We start from the raw sequence: 17,898 nt of genomic DNA, 5'->3' as shown, positions 1-17,898 counted from the left end.
GGTCGGCTTCAGGTGAGCCTTGGACATCGTGGGAGCCCTGGACAGGTAAGTGTCCTTGTTTTAAAAGTCAGCAGCTGCAGTAATTTTTTTTAGGTGGAACTCCGTTTTGCGTTGTTCAATAAAGAATCTATTTTTTTCTTTCTAATGGCACTTTTCTTTTTCATTTACAGCCTGTTGGATTTGTAAGTTTTGATAGTCGATCAGAAGCAGAAGCTGCCAAGAATGCATTAAATGTAAGTACCACACTGCTATCTTTATGTCATACATGACAAATATATTTTGGGTGATTGGTGTAAGATCATACTTGTTTGTGATCACTTAGATTCAAGTGCCCAGTTGTAGATGTTACTTTTCTCAATACAAGGCTATAAAACAGAATAAAAGGAATTGCCTCAGTCAAATTAGTCTAGGGGTAGGGGCATAATGAGAAATTATAAAAATTAACAATTTATTAGAAGAAAAGCATAATTAAAAACACTTGGTACATGAGTTCCTCGTCAAGATATACATCTCAGCTCCCCATATCACTTGTGGGGTTCCTTGTGGGGTTCATTTGTTTGTTTGGACCCATCTGTACCTATTATGCACAGTTTATGAACTCATGTACCAAGTGTTTTTAATTATGCTTTTTTTTCTAATAAAGTGTTAATTTTTATAACTTTGGCCTAATCCTTGGGTACCGAGATAGTCCTAATTTCTCATTATGCCGGTAGCATGTTTAGAGCAATCCTAGGCTTCCAATATCTTTTATAAAACAATATACCAAATAGATACAGTGGGGCAAAAAAGTATTTAGTCAGCCACCAATTGTGCAAGTTCTCTCACTTAAAAAGATGAGAGAGGCCTGTAATTGTCATCATAGGTATACCTCAACTATGAGAGACAAAATGTGGAAACAAATCCAGACAATCACATTGTCTGATTTTTAAAAGAATTTATTTGCAAATTATGGTGGAAAATAAGTATTTGGTCGCCTACAAACAAGCAAGATTTCTGGCTCTCACAGACCTGTATCTTCTTCTTTAAGAGGCTCCTCTGTCCTCCACTCATTACCTGTATTAATGGCACCTGTTTGAACTTGTTATCAGTATAAAAGACACCTGTCCACAACCTCAAACAGTCACACTCCAAACTCCACTATGGTGAAGACCAAAGGGCTGTCGAAGGACACCAGAAACAAAATTGTAGACCTGCACCAGGCTGGGAAGACTGAATCTGCAATAGGCAAGCAGCTTGGTGTGAAGAAATTAACTGTGGGAGAAATAATTAGAAAATGGAAGACATACAAGACCACTGATAATCTCCCTCGATCTGGGGCTCCACGCAAAATCTCACCCCATGGGGTCAAAATGATCACAGGAACGGTGTGCAAAAATCCCAGAATCACACGGGGGGACCTAGTGAATGACCTGCAGAGAGCTGGGACCAACGTAACAAAGTCTACCATCAGTAACACACTACGCCTCCAGGGACTCAGATCCTGCAGTGCCAGACGTGTCCCCCTGCTTAAGCCAGTACATGTCCGGGCCCGTCTGAGGTTTGCTAGAGAGCATTTGGATGATCCAGAAGAGGATTGGGAGAATGTCATATGGTCAGATGAAACCAAAGTAGAACTGTTTGGTAGAAACACAACTTGTCGTGTTTGGAGGAGAGAGAATGCTGAGTTGCAACCAAAGAACACCATAACTACTGTGAAGCATGGTGGTGGCAACATCATGCTTTGGGGCTGTTTCTCTGCAAAGGGAACAGGAAGACTGATCCATGTACATGAAAGAATGAATGGGGCCATGTATCGTGAGATTTTGAGTGTAAATCTCCTCCCATCAGCAAGGGCATTGAAAATGAAACATGGCTGGGTCTTTCAGCATGACAATGATCCCAAACACACCGCCCGGGAAACGAAGGAGTGGCTTCCTAAGAAGCATTTCAAGGTCCTGGAGTGGCCTAGCCAGTCTCCAGATCTCAACCCCATAGAAAACCTTTGGAGGGAGTTGAAAGTCCATGTTGCCCAGCGACAGCCCCAAAACATCACTGCTCTATAGGAGATCTGCATGGAGGAATGGGCCAACATACCAGCAACAGTGTGTGACAACCTTGTGAAGACTTACAGAAAACGTTTGACCTCTGTCATTGCCAACAAAGGATATATAACAAAGTATTGAGATGAACTTTTGATATTGACCAAATACTTATTTTCCACCATAATTTGCAAATAAATTCTTTCAAAAATCAGACAATGTGATTGTCTGGATTTATTTCCACATTTTGTCTCTCATAGTTGAGGTATACCTATGATGACAATTACAGGCCTCTCTCATCTTTTTAAGTGGGAGAACTTGCACAATTGGTGGCTGACTAAATACTTTTTTGCCCCACTGTAGCTCCCAACTGTCCCTGGTTTCGAGGGACTGTCCCTCATTCAGAACAAAGTCCCTCTGTCCCTCCTTCCTCTGTATTTGCCCCTTATTTTGGTCTGATCTATATAGTTGTATTTAAAATGCACCACTTATTCATCAAAATGTGTTTTGCAGTGCTAAACTTTTCATCCAATTTCTAAATTGCTGCATTTGTAAATTCCAAAATCCTATATAAAGATATAGGTAGTGGTAAATAAGCACTTATGGGCTTAACCAATCGTTTCTTTGTACAATTCTCCTCTTAAAGGGAGCGTGGGGGGGGGGGGGGGGGGGTCCTATAACTACATCCTTTTGCTAATAGGTGTCCCTCATTCCCATTTCAGGAAGTTGGGAGTTATGCAAAATTTTCTCTTGTACTATATGCATAGAAAAAGAAGTATTTTATTGAATTAAAAAATCATTTTGTAAGCCTGTATTAATGCTTCTCTTTTCGATGAAGTCAATAAGGTGCATGAGTTATGTTAATTACACTGCATATTTTATCACACAGTAATTTTTTAAAACATTCAGTTAAATTAATATAAAATGGCAAAGGTATAAAGCTGCTAATTGTTGCAATGAAATAGCTTTTTAACCACTGATATTTTTTTTTCTCAGTTCACGCACATCTTTTTTTCTCAGTTAACACACCAGGATAAGGATTTGTATTTTTCTAAAAAAGTAACAGTTATGACCAATTACTTAAATAAAGAGCCTTATTCTTGTGTTAAAGCTCTGTAAATTAGGCCTAGTAGCTCCTCACGGTTAACACTTTCAGTTTAAATTTAATTATTAGAAGTAGCAATTGCACAGTAATTTAACCACATGCATCCTGCATTATTGAACTGGCCTGCTTATATTTATAGAGTACAATAACAAAATAGAGCATAGTGTAGCATGTAACACGCATTGTAAAAAGGAGGGCATATGGTCTACTTGTAATCTATTTGTCATCTTTGGGGAGAATATTGTGGGGGAATTCAGTAATGGACTACCAACACTTTATTGGTGATGTGAACGACTTTAACAGCCCGTGCCAGATTCAAAAATCCCTGCCGGCAGTTTTGGCAGCTTGATTGACACATGCAGCAGATTCAGATAGATCTTAATAGTGGCGCTTTTACAAAGTGGCACTATGGCTATGCTAAATTAAAGAATTACCAGTTTGTAGACAATAAAACTGGAGGCAAATTATATGTTGGCATACAGAAACAGGCAGGGTGCCCGTCTCTATATGCTGTGTAGCAGAGTGTCATGTTTACCACTGCCACCCCCTTCCCATGCTGACAGTAAATGGTGCCTGATGTGGAAGCTGACGAATCAATTACCCATCAGGTCTGCTCTCTTCTTGTGATTGACAGCAGGCAGTGACCTAGCAGATTCTATAACCAATAGCAGGCTATTCATGGACTATGACCAGTGTGTATGACCAGCTTTAACGTCTTGTCCTTAAATGTCCTTGTTACTAGCAGAGGTGCAAGTCTATAAACATTTATGTATTGCAGGGCTGCATTTTATTATTAGACCGTCATTGGCCCTTTGCAAACAAAATGATTTATTCATACATGATGCTCAAACACCTTCATGTATGTTATAACATCATCATAAAATAAGAAGTTGCTGTTTGTTTACAGGGGTTATGTTGGGCTTAACAAAATGGAAGTGCTTAAAGTGGCCTATTTAACCCAGGGTCATTTGTCTGTAAAAGAGCCTGTAAAAGATCGTCTTTGCTTACCTTTATAGTGGCCCATGTTTTAAACACTACCCCTTTGATGCTACTTGGCTGGTTTGGGTATCTGGCACTTCTAGATATACCAATTACTTCCCCCACTACATGCTGTGGTTTCCCTGTAGGGACAGATGACTTGAAGAGAGGAAATAACGCATGTGGCATAGGGACAGCTAATCACCCACCCAGAAGTGGGGAATACTGGCAGCCACAGGGGAGTTTGAAAAAATGGGTTGTCGGAAAGGTAATCATAGAATTTCTCCTTTTACACTTTAGTTTCCAAGTGACCTTGTTCCTTGGCTTGCAGAACACCATTCAGATTGTGGTTGCGTCTTCCGACTCTGATGTACACATGCCAGGGCATTGCAAACAATGAATAAAGGCTTCCCAAAACAAGAGTTCATATAACTTTGCAGAAGTGTCCTTAGAATACACAATTGTGCTTACGTGATTGTTTGTGTTTGTGATCTTATGCAATCCTATGCAATGTAGTTGCCACAAAAAAGAAATACTGTTTTTATTGGCGTATAACACTCACTTTTTCACCATGAAGATCATGTGCAAATAGTGTGTGCGTGTTATACACCAATACCTCAATTTTAGCTGCCTCAGAGGGGACAGGGAGGGGGCGGGACGAGCGCCGACAGATTACATACAGTGAGAATCTCCTGTTTACTTGGGGGCCTCTATAATAGGAAGTCCTATCTCCGCCATTGGACCACTGTTCTGTCTATCATAGGAGATTCTCACTGTATATAATCTGTCTGTGCTCATCCCGCCCGCTCCCTATCCCCTCTAGGCTGCAGATGGGCATCGATCAGGCTGCACTGATGGCAATATTGAGGCTGCGGCATTGAAGGCAATGGTGAGGTTGCTGCATTGATTGCAATGGGGAGGCTGCTGCATTGATGGCAATGGTGAAGCTGCTGCATTGATATGGACTGATGAGGTTGCATTGATGGCATTTGTGAGGCTGCAGATGGGCATTGATCAGGCTGCATTGATGGGAATGGTGAGGCTGCAGATGGGCACTGACTCTTATTTTGCTTCAAAGTTCCTTATTTAAAATTTACGTTTTTTTCCCTGAAACTTCCCTCTTAAAATAAATGTGCGTGTTATACGCCTGTGTGTGTTATACGCTGATAAATATGGTATATAATAGTAAGGAATGCAGTTAGAGGTGTATAATAGCTTACTCATAGGCATAGTGCTTCTTTAAAATATTAACAAGAGACCCCTTCACATGGGTTAACTATAAACTATTATTAGACCACTTATCCTAAGAAATAAGACTTCTGCTATTCAGCTGGAATAGTCTAATAATTTCTGTGAGTCAGTGGCTGAAACACAAAATTTAGTGTAGCCAAAACCAACACAGTCTTTACCTAAATCCATTTTTCTGAAAATTGCCATTACAGCTAATATGTGCCTGAATAAAGTATAATATGTGCAATAAAGAAGGGTCTGCATATGCATAATTGAAGGAATGGGATGCAGGAATGGGTAGCTGGACTATGGGGGTTGATTTAGTAAAGGCAAATAGATTTGCAGTTTGCAAAGCGTAGTTGCACTCTGCAAGTGCAGCTGCTCCAGCGCTTAGGAAATTAGGTTAGGCTTTAATTTGCAAAGGGTAACCAATCATGTGCAAGGAAAATTTTAAAAAAACAGCATTTTTGCTTGCACATGATTGGATGATGGAAGTCAGCAGAAAATCCCCTCATGATGCGGGAGCCCCCCTGGGTCCCGCATCATTGATTGACAGCAGCGGGAGCCAATATATGCGCTTCTATCAATCTATCCAACCAGGACCCGAGACACCACCTGGAGCTGGTGTGCGCATTCTCGTCGCTGGAAAGACTGGGTTCAGGTAAGAAAAAGGGGGGCTGCTGCATTACAGGAGGTTTTTCACCCTAATGCATAGAATGCATTAAGGTGAAAAACCTTGAGGGTTTACAACCCCTTTAAAAAAAAACAAACTACATATTAAGTACAATCCAATCATCCAATCTCATCGCTCGATGTCAAACTATATATTTTAGCTACGGGCCTAAAAATTTGGCAATAAGTTTGTCGTTATGTAAGATGTGAACATATAATACATTTTTATTTTTACTTTTTTATTTAATCTATAGACAAAAGTTGTAGCAAAACAAAAATTTTTCATGTTGATAATAGCTGCACATTTTATTCTATTATTTCTTTTGTGTATATTTTTTTTTATATTCCAAAACAAAACAAAGCTATTTAGTAATAATAATATCTTTAAATTTTTAGAAAAAGGTATTATTAAAAATCCCTTAGCGACAACCATACGCAATATTGCAGCCTCAGCTTTAGGGATCATCCCGATACTGATACCATTTTTTAGAGTGGGCGGTCAGCTCTTCAGGGATAACAACCGATGCGGCTAAGAGCCACTCTTAGCCCGGAGGAGCGGGAAGGGACATCCCCCCTCCCCCACCTTCCGCCGCTCTTCCCGGGCCTCCCGTTTCACCGCGAGACCTGATCCACGATCCAGCACTTCCACTGGCTAGAGTGAGACTGGAAGGAAGCCGGAAAAAACGGCTTCCTTCAGTCTCCTATGTGTGAACACGGTTTACTCGGCTGCCAATGGCAGCGATTTAAAGAAAAATGACAGTATTCAGAATTGCTGTTTTTGCTGATCAGAATACTTTGAAGTGCAAAGGAGGGATTTGAGGTCTTTTAGACCCCAGATCCCTCCATAAAGAGTACCTGTCACCACCTATTACTGTCAGAAAAGGGATGTTTACATTCCTTGTGACAGCAATAAAAGTGAACACATTTTTTTTTAAGAGACAATGTAAAAAAAAATAAAAAATGAATATTAAAATAAAAAAAAAAATTGTTAAGAGCCCCCACCCCCTGCGAGCTCGCGCTGCAAAGAAAATGCACACGTAAGTCGCCCCTGCATATGTAAACAGTGTTTAAATCACACATGTGAGGTATTGCCGTGATCGTCAGAGCGAGAGCAATAATTCTAGCACTAGACCTCCTCTGTAACTCTAACCTGGAAACCGTTAATTTTTTAACTATGAAGATTTTTAGGTACCGTAGTTTGTCGCCATTCCACGAGTGTGCACAATTGCAAAGCATGACATGTTAGGTATCGATTTACTCGGCGTAACATCATCTTTAACGTTATTCAAAAAAACTGGGCTAACATTACTGTTTCTTTTTTTTTTAATTCATGAAATTGTCTTTTTTCCTAAAAAATTGCGTTTGAAAGATCGCTGCGCAAATACAATGTGACATCAAATATTGGTTTTATATATATATATATATATATATATATATATATTTATATATATATAATGTTTGGGGGTTCTAAGTAATTTTCTAGCACAAAATACGGATTTTAACTTGAATGGCAACAAATGTCAGAATTAGGCTTAGGCATGAAAGGGTTAAAAAAACAAAACAAATAAAACCAGCAGCAAATTTAAAGCTAAGGAGAGATAGGGAGAAAGGAATTAATTTGGGCAAATTAGGATTGAGGGTTACTAAGGGGTTATATTTATGTATTTTTTTATTTAAATGACATGGTTGCTTTCAAGTGTATGTCAACGTTTTCTTTTTTTTTTTTTTTTTGGGTTCCAGCTGCTATCTAGGGCACAGTTAGAAAGATTTACCCTCACTTCCTGTCCTGATGACAGCAATTACACTGGACAGGAAGAAAGGGTAAGTCTGCAACATACACACAGACCGATATTAAAATGTGCCAGGGTTCTAGCTTTCAAAAACTGTACTAAAAAAAAAAAATTCTATTTCTCTCTGTATTGCTGTTGAAGTATTGCCTTCACTTTCTGTCTGGTTAAGAGTAAAATCGCTGTAACAGTGTTCAGAATAGCAGTGGAAAACCAACAGGAATTATAACTCTTCCTAACCCTATCCAAACCTTAGAAAAAAGCTTTGGCTGGACATAAAGTGGTTCTAAAGACTGAAGGTTTTCTTATTACCTTAATGCATTAAACGCGGCTTAGCATCGTGCACAGACATTGAAAAGGCCACACCCCCTCACAGGTACCGTCCAATCGAAACACCTGACTTCAGCATGGCGATTAATGCTGAGGCGCGGAGCAGCCAATTGTGGGAGAGCTGGAATAGGTAGTGAGAGCGATCTGTTGCTGGAATGCTGGACACGCTCCCCCTTCTCTCATGATTGTGCATGAGAGAACTACGTAATTTGTCAGTCACAGCAGTGGGGGTGTTCTTATATGTCGGCTTTTAACACTACTAGAAAACGGAGAGGATTTATCCATGCTGGATTCATTGTTTTCTAATGCTTAACTCTACCAGGTAAGCGCTAAAGTGTTTATTTTTTTCAGGTTGGCAACCACTTTAAGGTAAAGAAACTTAAATTGTCAGCTCCCCCCCCCCCCCCCCGCAACACCTCCTTATACTCTCAATCCAGCGATGTGCACAAGAGCAACAGCTCTCTTGGCTCGCTCCCTGCTCCTTGGTTCAGGGACAGCATTGAGAGCCATTGGCTCCCACTGCTGTCAATTATAGCCAGTGAAGAGGGAGTGGGGATGGGGCAGGGACACAGTCAATGGACACAGCTTGCTATAGGGTGACTTAGCAGAGGGGAGGGTCCAAGAGCACCGGCGGGGGGACCCCAAAAAAGGAGGATTGGGGCTGCTCTGTGTAAAATCATTGCACAGAGCAGGCAAGTATAAGATGTTTGTTATTTAAAAAAAAATGAGGGTCTTGCTTTTGTCCTGCTTTGAATGAACCAGAAAATAACAATGAAGCAATAATAACATTGTTACATTGAAACGCTTCTTAACAATTCAGGTGCTGCTCTGTGCGTGTCAATTTACACAAGAGTAGAAAGATCTGCTCTTGTGTAAAGAAAAAGTAAAAAAAAGTTAATTCTGGTAAATTGGACCAGGGAAAGTGGAAGGGCTAGTTGTGATACGTCTGCAGAAATATTTAGATAATGTCCATTAATGGTTATGGTTAGTTCAAGATGACTAGGTCATTCATAATGTAATCAGTTAGTTTAGTAAAAGTGTCAGTGCAGCTTAATACAGCCATTCAGAAATTTTATTTCATTTTCTAAGTGGCAGAATCTGAAAAGTAATCATTTTTTGGGGCAATTCCTTTATTTTTCTATCTTGCAGTTTTCTTAAATGAGGTCTATTGACCAAATGGTACTACTCCTGGGAATAGTAGTATAACTATGATAGATAACAAAGGTACACTTGGTGAGGAGATTGTGTCATCGACCAGAATTACAGTATAAACAAAGGCAAAACTTTTTTTTAGCTTTAGATAGGGTGGTGAGGGATTAGGACACGTCAGGTTTTTATTGATATCTATGCTCCCAGTATAAAGATTCATCCTCTCTATTTGTCCTGGTAGTCACCCAAAGTGAAAAAAAGTCCCAAAATGTGAGTGGTTACTAGAACAGGAATATAGGGGAAAGTTTCCCACACTTTGAAGAAATTTGCTCTCACTTCATGTTGTGACTATGGGAGAGGAAGTGAAGAGAAATCTCTCCAATGGGACACAGATGACAAAAAAAGCTGAAAGGGGTTATAACCCTTCCTTACTCTATCCTAAATGAAGTTAAACATTGCCTTCAGTTCTACTTTAAGGGCTTTGTTTCTTGCAGTAATTGAGGCAGCATTGCTGTTTTATATCTTTTTCCACTACACCTTGTCCTGACATCTCACATGTTGCCAAGTGTCACCCTATACTGCTCCGTAAACCAATACATATGTTGAAGAGGACTTATGCCAAAGCACTGATTGTTTTGAATCCCACAAATGTTTTGTTAAGTGAAAAACCTTTTGCAATGCGTCAGAAGAATTTGAGCTATTGTTTTGTTTTCCCTATGGGATGTAATCAGATGCTCACCATCTGTCATATGAAAATATAACAAAATATACTATATGGTCAAAAGTATATAGACACCCAACGGGTGTTTCCAGGAGATCAGATGTTTCCAGTGAAGGGTACGGTTAAGGCTACAGCATTCAATGAAATTTTAGACAATTTTGGTAGAAGACCCTATTTTGTTCCGGTTTGACTGTACCCCGTGTACAAATCCAGATCCATACAGACATGGTTTGGAGTGCAGGACCTCAAGCAGACTACACAGAGCTTTGATCTCTATTGAACATTTGGGATGAACTAGAATACCAATAGCCACCAAGGTCTTCTTGTCCAAAATCAGTAACTGACCTCAAAAAACCTCTTTCAATTAAATGGGCACAAATTGTCACATACACATTTCAAAATCCTTCTCAGAAGAGTGTAAAATGGGAAGGTGATCCTGCCAGTAACACACTTTCTGTCCTAGGGTGACAACCCTCACTGACTGTCTGAACCCTCTACAGAACACAGAGACAGAGAGCACAGGAAGCTCTGACAGGATATTTTTATTTTGCACTTATCGAACAGCAGTGGCATTGCTAGGGGGTGGCTACTGGGGCTATAGCCCTGAATCTGGGGCCCATAGCCCCAAGTCTCTTACCTAGGCTTGGCTCTGGCCTCCATCTGCTCAGCTGGTGGCTGGGGGAGGAACATGGCTAGTTAATGTTATCAGGCATAAGTTCTTATCTTTATTCAGCATTTCCGACAATGTAATAATTGTCCCAAAGTCCATTTCTATACCAATCTGCTGGGCAATGTAATGTAATGTAAGCACAAAGATTACTCTGCAGGACTATTTGATGATTTTCGGGCTCAGGTGGAGTCAGGACAATGATTACATTGTCGCAACTGCTGAATATAGATATGAACTTGTGCCTGATAACATTAACTAGTCATGTTCCTCCCCTGACTACCAGCTGAGCAGATGGAGCCCAGAGTCCAGTCTGGTCTGGATCACCACAAGCAGTAAGCACTTGAGCGGAGGGGTTAAAAAGTCCTGTTGCTTCCCCTGGCCCCCAGTTGAGCAGAAGTGTTTTTTATAATATAATATTTATATAATATATTAATATATAATATAATATATTATTATTAATATAATTAATTATATATTATTTATATATTTATACATTATATATTTATATATAATATATAATTATTTATATATTAATATATAATTATTAATATCATTTTTTTTAAAATATAATATTTATATATATATATATATAAGGGGGGGCTCTCTGGGGACCCTGATGTAAAGGGGGCTTTCTGGGGATCCTGATGTAAGGGGAGGCTCTCTGGGGACCCTGATGTAATGGAATGCTCTCTGGGGACCCTGATGTAAGGAAGGGGCTCTCTGGGTACCCTAATGTAAGGGGAGGCTCTCTGGGGACCCCGGTGTAAGGGGAGGCTTTCTGGGGACCCTGATGTAAGGGGGGGCTCTCTGGGGACCCTGATGAAAGGAGGAGGCTCTCTGGGGACCCTGATGAAAGGAGGAGGCTCTCTGGGGACCCTGATGTAAGGAAGGGGCTCTCTGGGGTCTGGGGACCCTGATGTAAGGCAGGGGCTCTCTGGGGACCCTGATGTAAGGGGAGGCTCTCTGGGGACCCCGATGTAAGGAAGGGGCTCTCTGGGGACCCTAATGTAAGGGGAGGATCTCTGGGACCCTGATGTAAGACAGGGGCTCTCTGGGGACCCTGATGTAAGGGGAGAATCTCTGGGACCCTGATGTAAGGAAGGGGCTCTCTGGGGACCCTGATGTAAGGAAGGTCTGGGACCCTGATGTAAGGAAGGGGCTCTCTGGGGACCCTGATGTAAGGAAGGGGCTCTCTGGGGACCCTGAGGTAAGTGGAGGCTCTCTGGGGACCCTGATGTAAGGAAGGGGCACTCTGGGGACCCAGATGAAAAAAGGGAGGCTCTCTGGGGACCCTGATGTAAGGAAGGTGCTCTCTAGGGACCCTGATGTAAGAGGAGGCTCTCTGGGGACCCTGATGTAAAGTGGACTCTCTGGGGACCCTGATGTAAGGAGGGGCTCTCTGGGGCCCCTGATGTAAGGGGGACTCTCTGGGGAACCTGATGTAAGGGGGGCTCTCTTGGGAACCTGATGTAAGGGGAGGCTCTCTGGGGAACCCTAATGTAAGGAAGGGGCTCTCTGGGGATCCTAATGTAAGGGGAAGATCTCTGGCACCCTGATGTAAGGAAGGGGCTCTCTGGGGACCCTGATGTAAGGTGGGGGCTCTCTGGGGACCCTGATGTGAGGAGGGGCTCTCTGGGGACCCTGATGTAAGGGGAGACTCTCTGGGGATCCTGATGAAAGGGAGGCTCTCTGTGGACCCTGATGTAAGAGGGGCTCTCTGGGGACCCTGATGTTGAGACCTTGTGCTCCTCCACCTTTCGTTTGAGGATGCCCAACAGATGCTCAATAGGGTTTAGATCTGGAGACATGCTTGGCCAGTCCATTACCTTTACCCTCAGTTTCTTTAGCAAGGCAGTGGTCTTCTTGGAGGTGTATTTGGGGTCGTTATCATGTTGGAATACTGCCCTGCAGCCCAGTCTCTGAAGTGAGGAGATCATGCTCTGTTTCAGTATGTCACAGTACATGTTGGCATTCATGGTTCCCTCAATGAACTGTAGCTCCCTAGTGCTGGCAGCACTCATGCAGCCCCAGACCATGACACTCCCACCACCATACTTTACTGTAGGCAAGACACACTTGTCTTTGTACTCCCCACCTGGTTGCTACCATACGTGCTTGAAACCATCTGAACCAAATACTTTTATCTTGGTCTCATCAGACCATAGGACATGGTTCCAGTAATCCATGCCCTTAGTCTGCTTATCTTCAGCAAACTGTTTGTGGACTTTCTTGTGCATCATCTTTAGAAGAGGATTCCTTCTGGGATGACAGCCATGCAGACCATATTGATGCAGTGTGCGGCGTATGGTCTGAACACTGACAGGCTGACCCCCCACCCCTCATACATCTATTTCCCAAAGACAACCTCTGGATATGACGCTGAGTACCCGCACTCAACTTCTTTAGTCGACCATGGCGAGGCCTGTTCTGAGTGGAACCTGACCTGTTAAACCACTGTATGGTTTTGGTCACAGTGCTGCAACTCATTTTCAGGGTCTTGGAAATCTTCTTATAGCCTAGGCCATCTTTATGTAGAGCAACAATTCTTTTTTTCAGATCCTCAGAGAGTTCTTTGCCATGAGGTGCCATGTTGAACTTCCAGTGACCAGTATGAGAGATTGAGAGAGATTATACCAAATTTAACAAACCTGCTCCCCATTAACACCTGAGACCTTGTAACACTAATGAGTCACATGACATCAGGGAGGGAAAATGGCTAATTGGGCCCAATTTGGACATTTTCACTTAGGGGTGTACTCACTTTTGTCGCCTGCGGTTTAGAAATTAATGGCTGTATGTTGAGTTATTTTGAGGGGACAGCAAATTTACACTGTTATACAAGCTGTACACTCACTACTCTACATTGTAGCAAAGTGTAATTTCTTCAGTGTTGTCACATGAAAAGATCTAATAAAATATTTACAAAAATGTGAGGGATGTACATACTTTTGTGAGATACTGTACATTGTACAAAGCAATGTATTTCAAATAGGGCAGTTCACACCAGTGCATTGCAAAAACAATCAGTTGAAGTTTCCTGTACAATGGAAGGTTGGTGATGTATAAAAAAAAAAAAACGTATTACAGTGCATTTTAAAATTCTACGCAGCGTGCAAATGCAAGTCAGTGCATTTGTGTTTACATACACTTATCACACTTGTTGCACTGTGAAATGCACACTTGTTGCACTGTGAAATGAGCCTAAAGAGGAACCCCCCTCAGGGTTAGTTGTAATATTAACCCCTTCTTACCTGGTATAGTGGGTTGAGATGAATGAATGTACTCACCTGCCTGGTGAATCCAGTGTCGCCCCACTATTAACCTGCCGAAAAGCCACCACACTCCAAGTCCTGCATCGCCATCTTTATGATATCATTAAGGAGGTTAACTGTCTCTTCTAGGCCCTAGCAGCTGGCCTCCTGATGATGCCCACTGCACATGCGCATTGGGTTCTGCACAGCCTCAAAGCCACATGACGTGGGTGACCCTAGAGGCTTTGGGTATCAGGGACATCATTCTGGCCTAGGCCACAAGTGCAGAAATTCAGAATATACTCACAAACAATGGCACCCTCTAAAAAAAAAAAAAAAATGCTTATAATTGCAGAAAGGGGGTGGAGGAGTACTTTTAAATAAAGTTAAAAAAACAAGTTAAAGCAGAGTTCCACCCAAAAATGGAACTTCCGCTTTAAGGGAGGTGACCCCCTGACATGCCACATTTGGCATGTAATTTTTTTTGGGGGGGGGAGCCAGTACCCTCTTTTCAGAGGGTCCCAGATCCCACTTCCTCCCGGCGCACTGCGGCACCAGAAGGGAGGTCACATCTCCCCCCTCCCTTTCGGCAATCATCTAGGACACGTCACAGGTCCCAGATGATTACCTAGCCAGTCACGGCGCGTGTCGCGGCATGCACAGTGGGTGCCCGGCTGTGAAGCCACAGTCGGGCGCCCACACTTACAATGCCGGCGCCGCAGAGGAGGGGGAGACGAGCAGGTTTCGCTCCCCCGCATCGCTGGACCCTGGGACAGGTAAGTCTCCGAATTAAAAGTCACCAGCTGCAGTATTTGTAGCTGCTGACTTTTAATTTCTTTTTTTTTCTTAACAGAACTCCGATTTAAGTTCCACTTTAGGTAAACAAGTGCCTAAAAATCTATATTTATAAGCCTTTCTCAGTCCACTGTGTCTTCAGAAGGTAAATATACCCATCATTTCCTTTCCTACCAGAAACTCAGGGAAAGTTTTCCCAATAGTGACCCAGGGGTTGGTTTACTAAAACTGGAGAGTGCAAAATCTGGTGCAGCTCTGCATGGTAGCCAATCGACTTCTAACTTCAGCTTGTTCATTTTTTTCACTTTTGCTACACCTTACATAGTTTGTTTGGCCCAAGCTGGCCCAAACGAACTATGTCCCTCACTAACATGTGAGGCTGCTGGATGTGTTGTATAAACTGTATGTAGCTGAGGCTACATACAGCATATCACACTATTTTCTGGGTACAAGCCGAGACTTCCTTTCTCATACCTGGAACACATTAGATTCTATCTGATCGGCGCTCAGCCAATCAGGGAAAGCGATGTATTCTAGCATCGAATACAAAACTTTCTGATTGGCTGAGTCAGAGATGATAAAGCAAAATTAAGGAAGGACCCATAGGAGTTTTAAGGGGGGAGGGGAATAAGGCAAATTGTAGTCTCAACCTTTAATATATGAATATGCTTTAATAGTATCAAAAATGGTGACAAAAATAACAAGAAAGCAGACTACACATGAATTTAAAAATAGGACAATGTTGACACACCCAGGTCCATGAGGAATCAACATATGTATAACCAACAAATATTATGGCAGTATAATATTGTAAAGAAATACTTGGGATTAGGTGAGAGCAGCACACCCCCATCTCCATCTGCACCTGATGCCCGCTCTTCTCAGATCCTCCCGTTGGCCTCCCATTGACCTCCCATAGCCGCTCCAGCCACCTCGCTCAGCGAGGGAGTGTGAGGGACCTGCAGTGGGACTCTCCACGGATGTGGCTTCCACCAGCCACCCCTCACCCCTCGGTGATTGTTCCAGTTTCTCGCCACCCTTCACAAGCCACTCAGCTGAGCAGGAGAGATTTGGGCGATCCACGATTCAATTCCTGTGAACTGAGGCTCACACTAAGGTGCTCAAGGCTCCCACTCCTCTGCCACTCTCTGCCCAGTGACTCACTGGAACACCAAGCCAAGAGGAAGACCTGCAGCAGGAAATACCAAAAATAGACAACAGACCGTCTCTAGGTACCTGCAGGCATGCCTTTGGCTGGCCGGGAGGTGAGACCAGGATTTCACCGGTCTACACCCAGGGATCCTGACTGAGACAGCCCCGCATTCAGCAGTGACCCCCCCACCCATGCAACTGTGAGTAGCACCATACCCAACTTCCCTAATGGGGACACATCTCAGCTAGGGATTCATGTGAACTAACCTAACGGAGATCCAGTGGGGGGACAACGGGTCATCATAGCGGTTATTCCCGCCCCCCCTTTCCCACACTCTACTTGCAAAGTATTGTCATTTATATGTATGAAGGAACTGCATCTATAGTTCTCTCGGTCTGCAGACTTCTAGTGGAGGAACATCATGTACATATGATACAATGTATTGCACTTGTCACTCTTGGTAGAACATAAGGAAATAGAGAGAAGAGAAGCCTACAGTGTTTGTGTATAGCCATACCAGGGCTGACATCACTGAAGTTCCCTGCCATTCACTCTTGATCCCAAGTATTTCTTTACCATAGTATACTTGCTGGTTATACATATTTTGAGTGCTCATGGACCCAGGTGTGTGTGTGTTTTAAGCGGCAACATTGTCCTATTTTTTAATTCATGTGCAGTCTGCTTTCTTGTTTTTTTGTTACCATTTTTGATACTAATAAAGCTTATTCATATATTATACTCTAGGTTGAGATTACAGTTTGCCTTATTCTCCTCCCCCCTTAGAACTCCTATGGGTCCTTCCACAATTTTGCCTTATCGTTCATGTGTGTTCAGGGGTTGTAGGGAAAGGCATCACCATTAATGGTTAGTCGGTACCTTCTACTGTGTTGGCTGATACGCTTACCCAACACCTGGATCCTATAGTACTGCACACCTTTGAGTCAGAGAGACGGGCTGATGATGTCACAATCTCTGACTCAGACAGTGCTAGAAGAGATTGCTTTCTCTGATTGACTGAGTGCCGATCAGATAGACTCTACTGTGTCCTGGGTATGAGACAGGAAGTTTTGGTTCGAACCTGGAACACAGTGTGGTATGCTGTATGTAGCCTCAGCTACACAGAGTTTATACCACACATCCAGCAGCCTCACTGGACATAGAGGGACATAGATTGTTTTTGGCCAGCTTGGCCCAAACAAACTATGTAAAGTGTAGCAAAAGCTGGAGTTCAGCTTTAAGCTTTGACAACAAAAAAAACTGGAAGGTTTTGCACTCTCTGGTTTTAGTAAATCCACCCCACAGACATCAAGAAAAACCTGACCACGGCTTTAACCTATTTATCACTTTATCCCAAATAAAAGGTTTTTGGTGGAGCTGGGCTACAAGTTATTGCTACAACTGTTTAGTATCACTGAGAATAAAACACATGATTACAGGAAAAAAATGCAAATTAAATACATTATCATGTGCTGTAAATTTTATTCCTGCAATTTGATTAACTGTACTTTGACAACCATCGAATCACCAGTCTGGCGTTCAATTTGTTCCAGGATCTGGCGGTTCAGATATCTATTTAGTTTCATGAAGACAATAATTATGGTTTGGCCCACACATATTTTACCCACAATTACTTACAGGTGTTTTCCTTGTGCTCAGCACATTCTCAGCTGAAGTTTCACAATGACAGAAAAAAATATTGTTTGGAACACATGGTGCTTTTTTCCTTTACATGTCGATGAAATGTGTTAAATAGCCCTTTCAGCATTTGTAAAACCAAGCAAAGGGGATTAGTGCACTGACATAAGAAAAGTAAATCCCTCTGATATGCAATTATACCTTTTTTTTTTTCCTAAAGAGTCTTAGAGATAGAAAAATAGATCAGTCTTGATAGATGTTTCCTTTTATACATACTTCAGCACATGCAGCTGAATTCATTGTCATTTATTCTTTTCTTTTAAAATGTGTATAATTCACATATCCTACTTTTCCTAGAAGCTGTTAGGATTGCATTTAGATATGTTTGGGTTTTTTACCGTCCA

The 17,898-nt window shown here is 42.2% G+C and overlaps 1 protein-coding gene across 2 annotated transcripts in view; it reads left to right on the top strand.

Moving 5' to 3' along the window:
- The window catches only part of RBPMS (RNA binding protein, mRNA processing factor), a 256,714-nt gene that overhangs the window by 114,495 nt on the left and 124,321 nt on the right, over positions 1-17,898 (top strand). For both annotated transcript variants that reach the window (XM_073597687.1, XM_073597680.1), the window contains exon 4: positions 171-233. In XM_073597687.1, coding sequence (XP_073453788.1) covers positions 171-233 — 63 coding nt within the window. The remainder of the gene's footprint in view (positions 1-170; positions 234-17,898) is intronic.

Source organism: Aquarana catesbeiana, linkage group LG01, assembly GCF_042186555.1.
Source record: "Aquarana catesbeiana isolate 2022-GZ linkage group LG01, ASM4218655v1, whole genome shotgun sequence".
Taxonomy (NCBI): Eukaryota; Metazoa; Chordata; class Amphibia; order Anura; family Ranidae; genus Aquarana; species Aquarana catesbeiana.
Note: the sequence above shows the minus strand (reverse complement) of the source record. Positions and strands in the feature narration are given on the sequence as shown.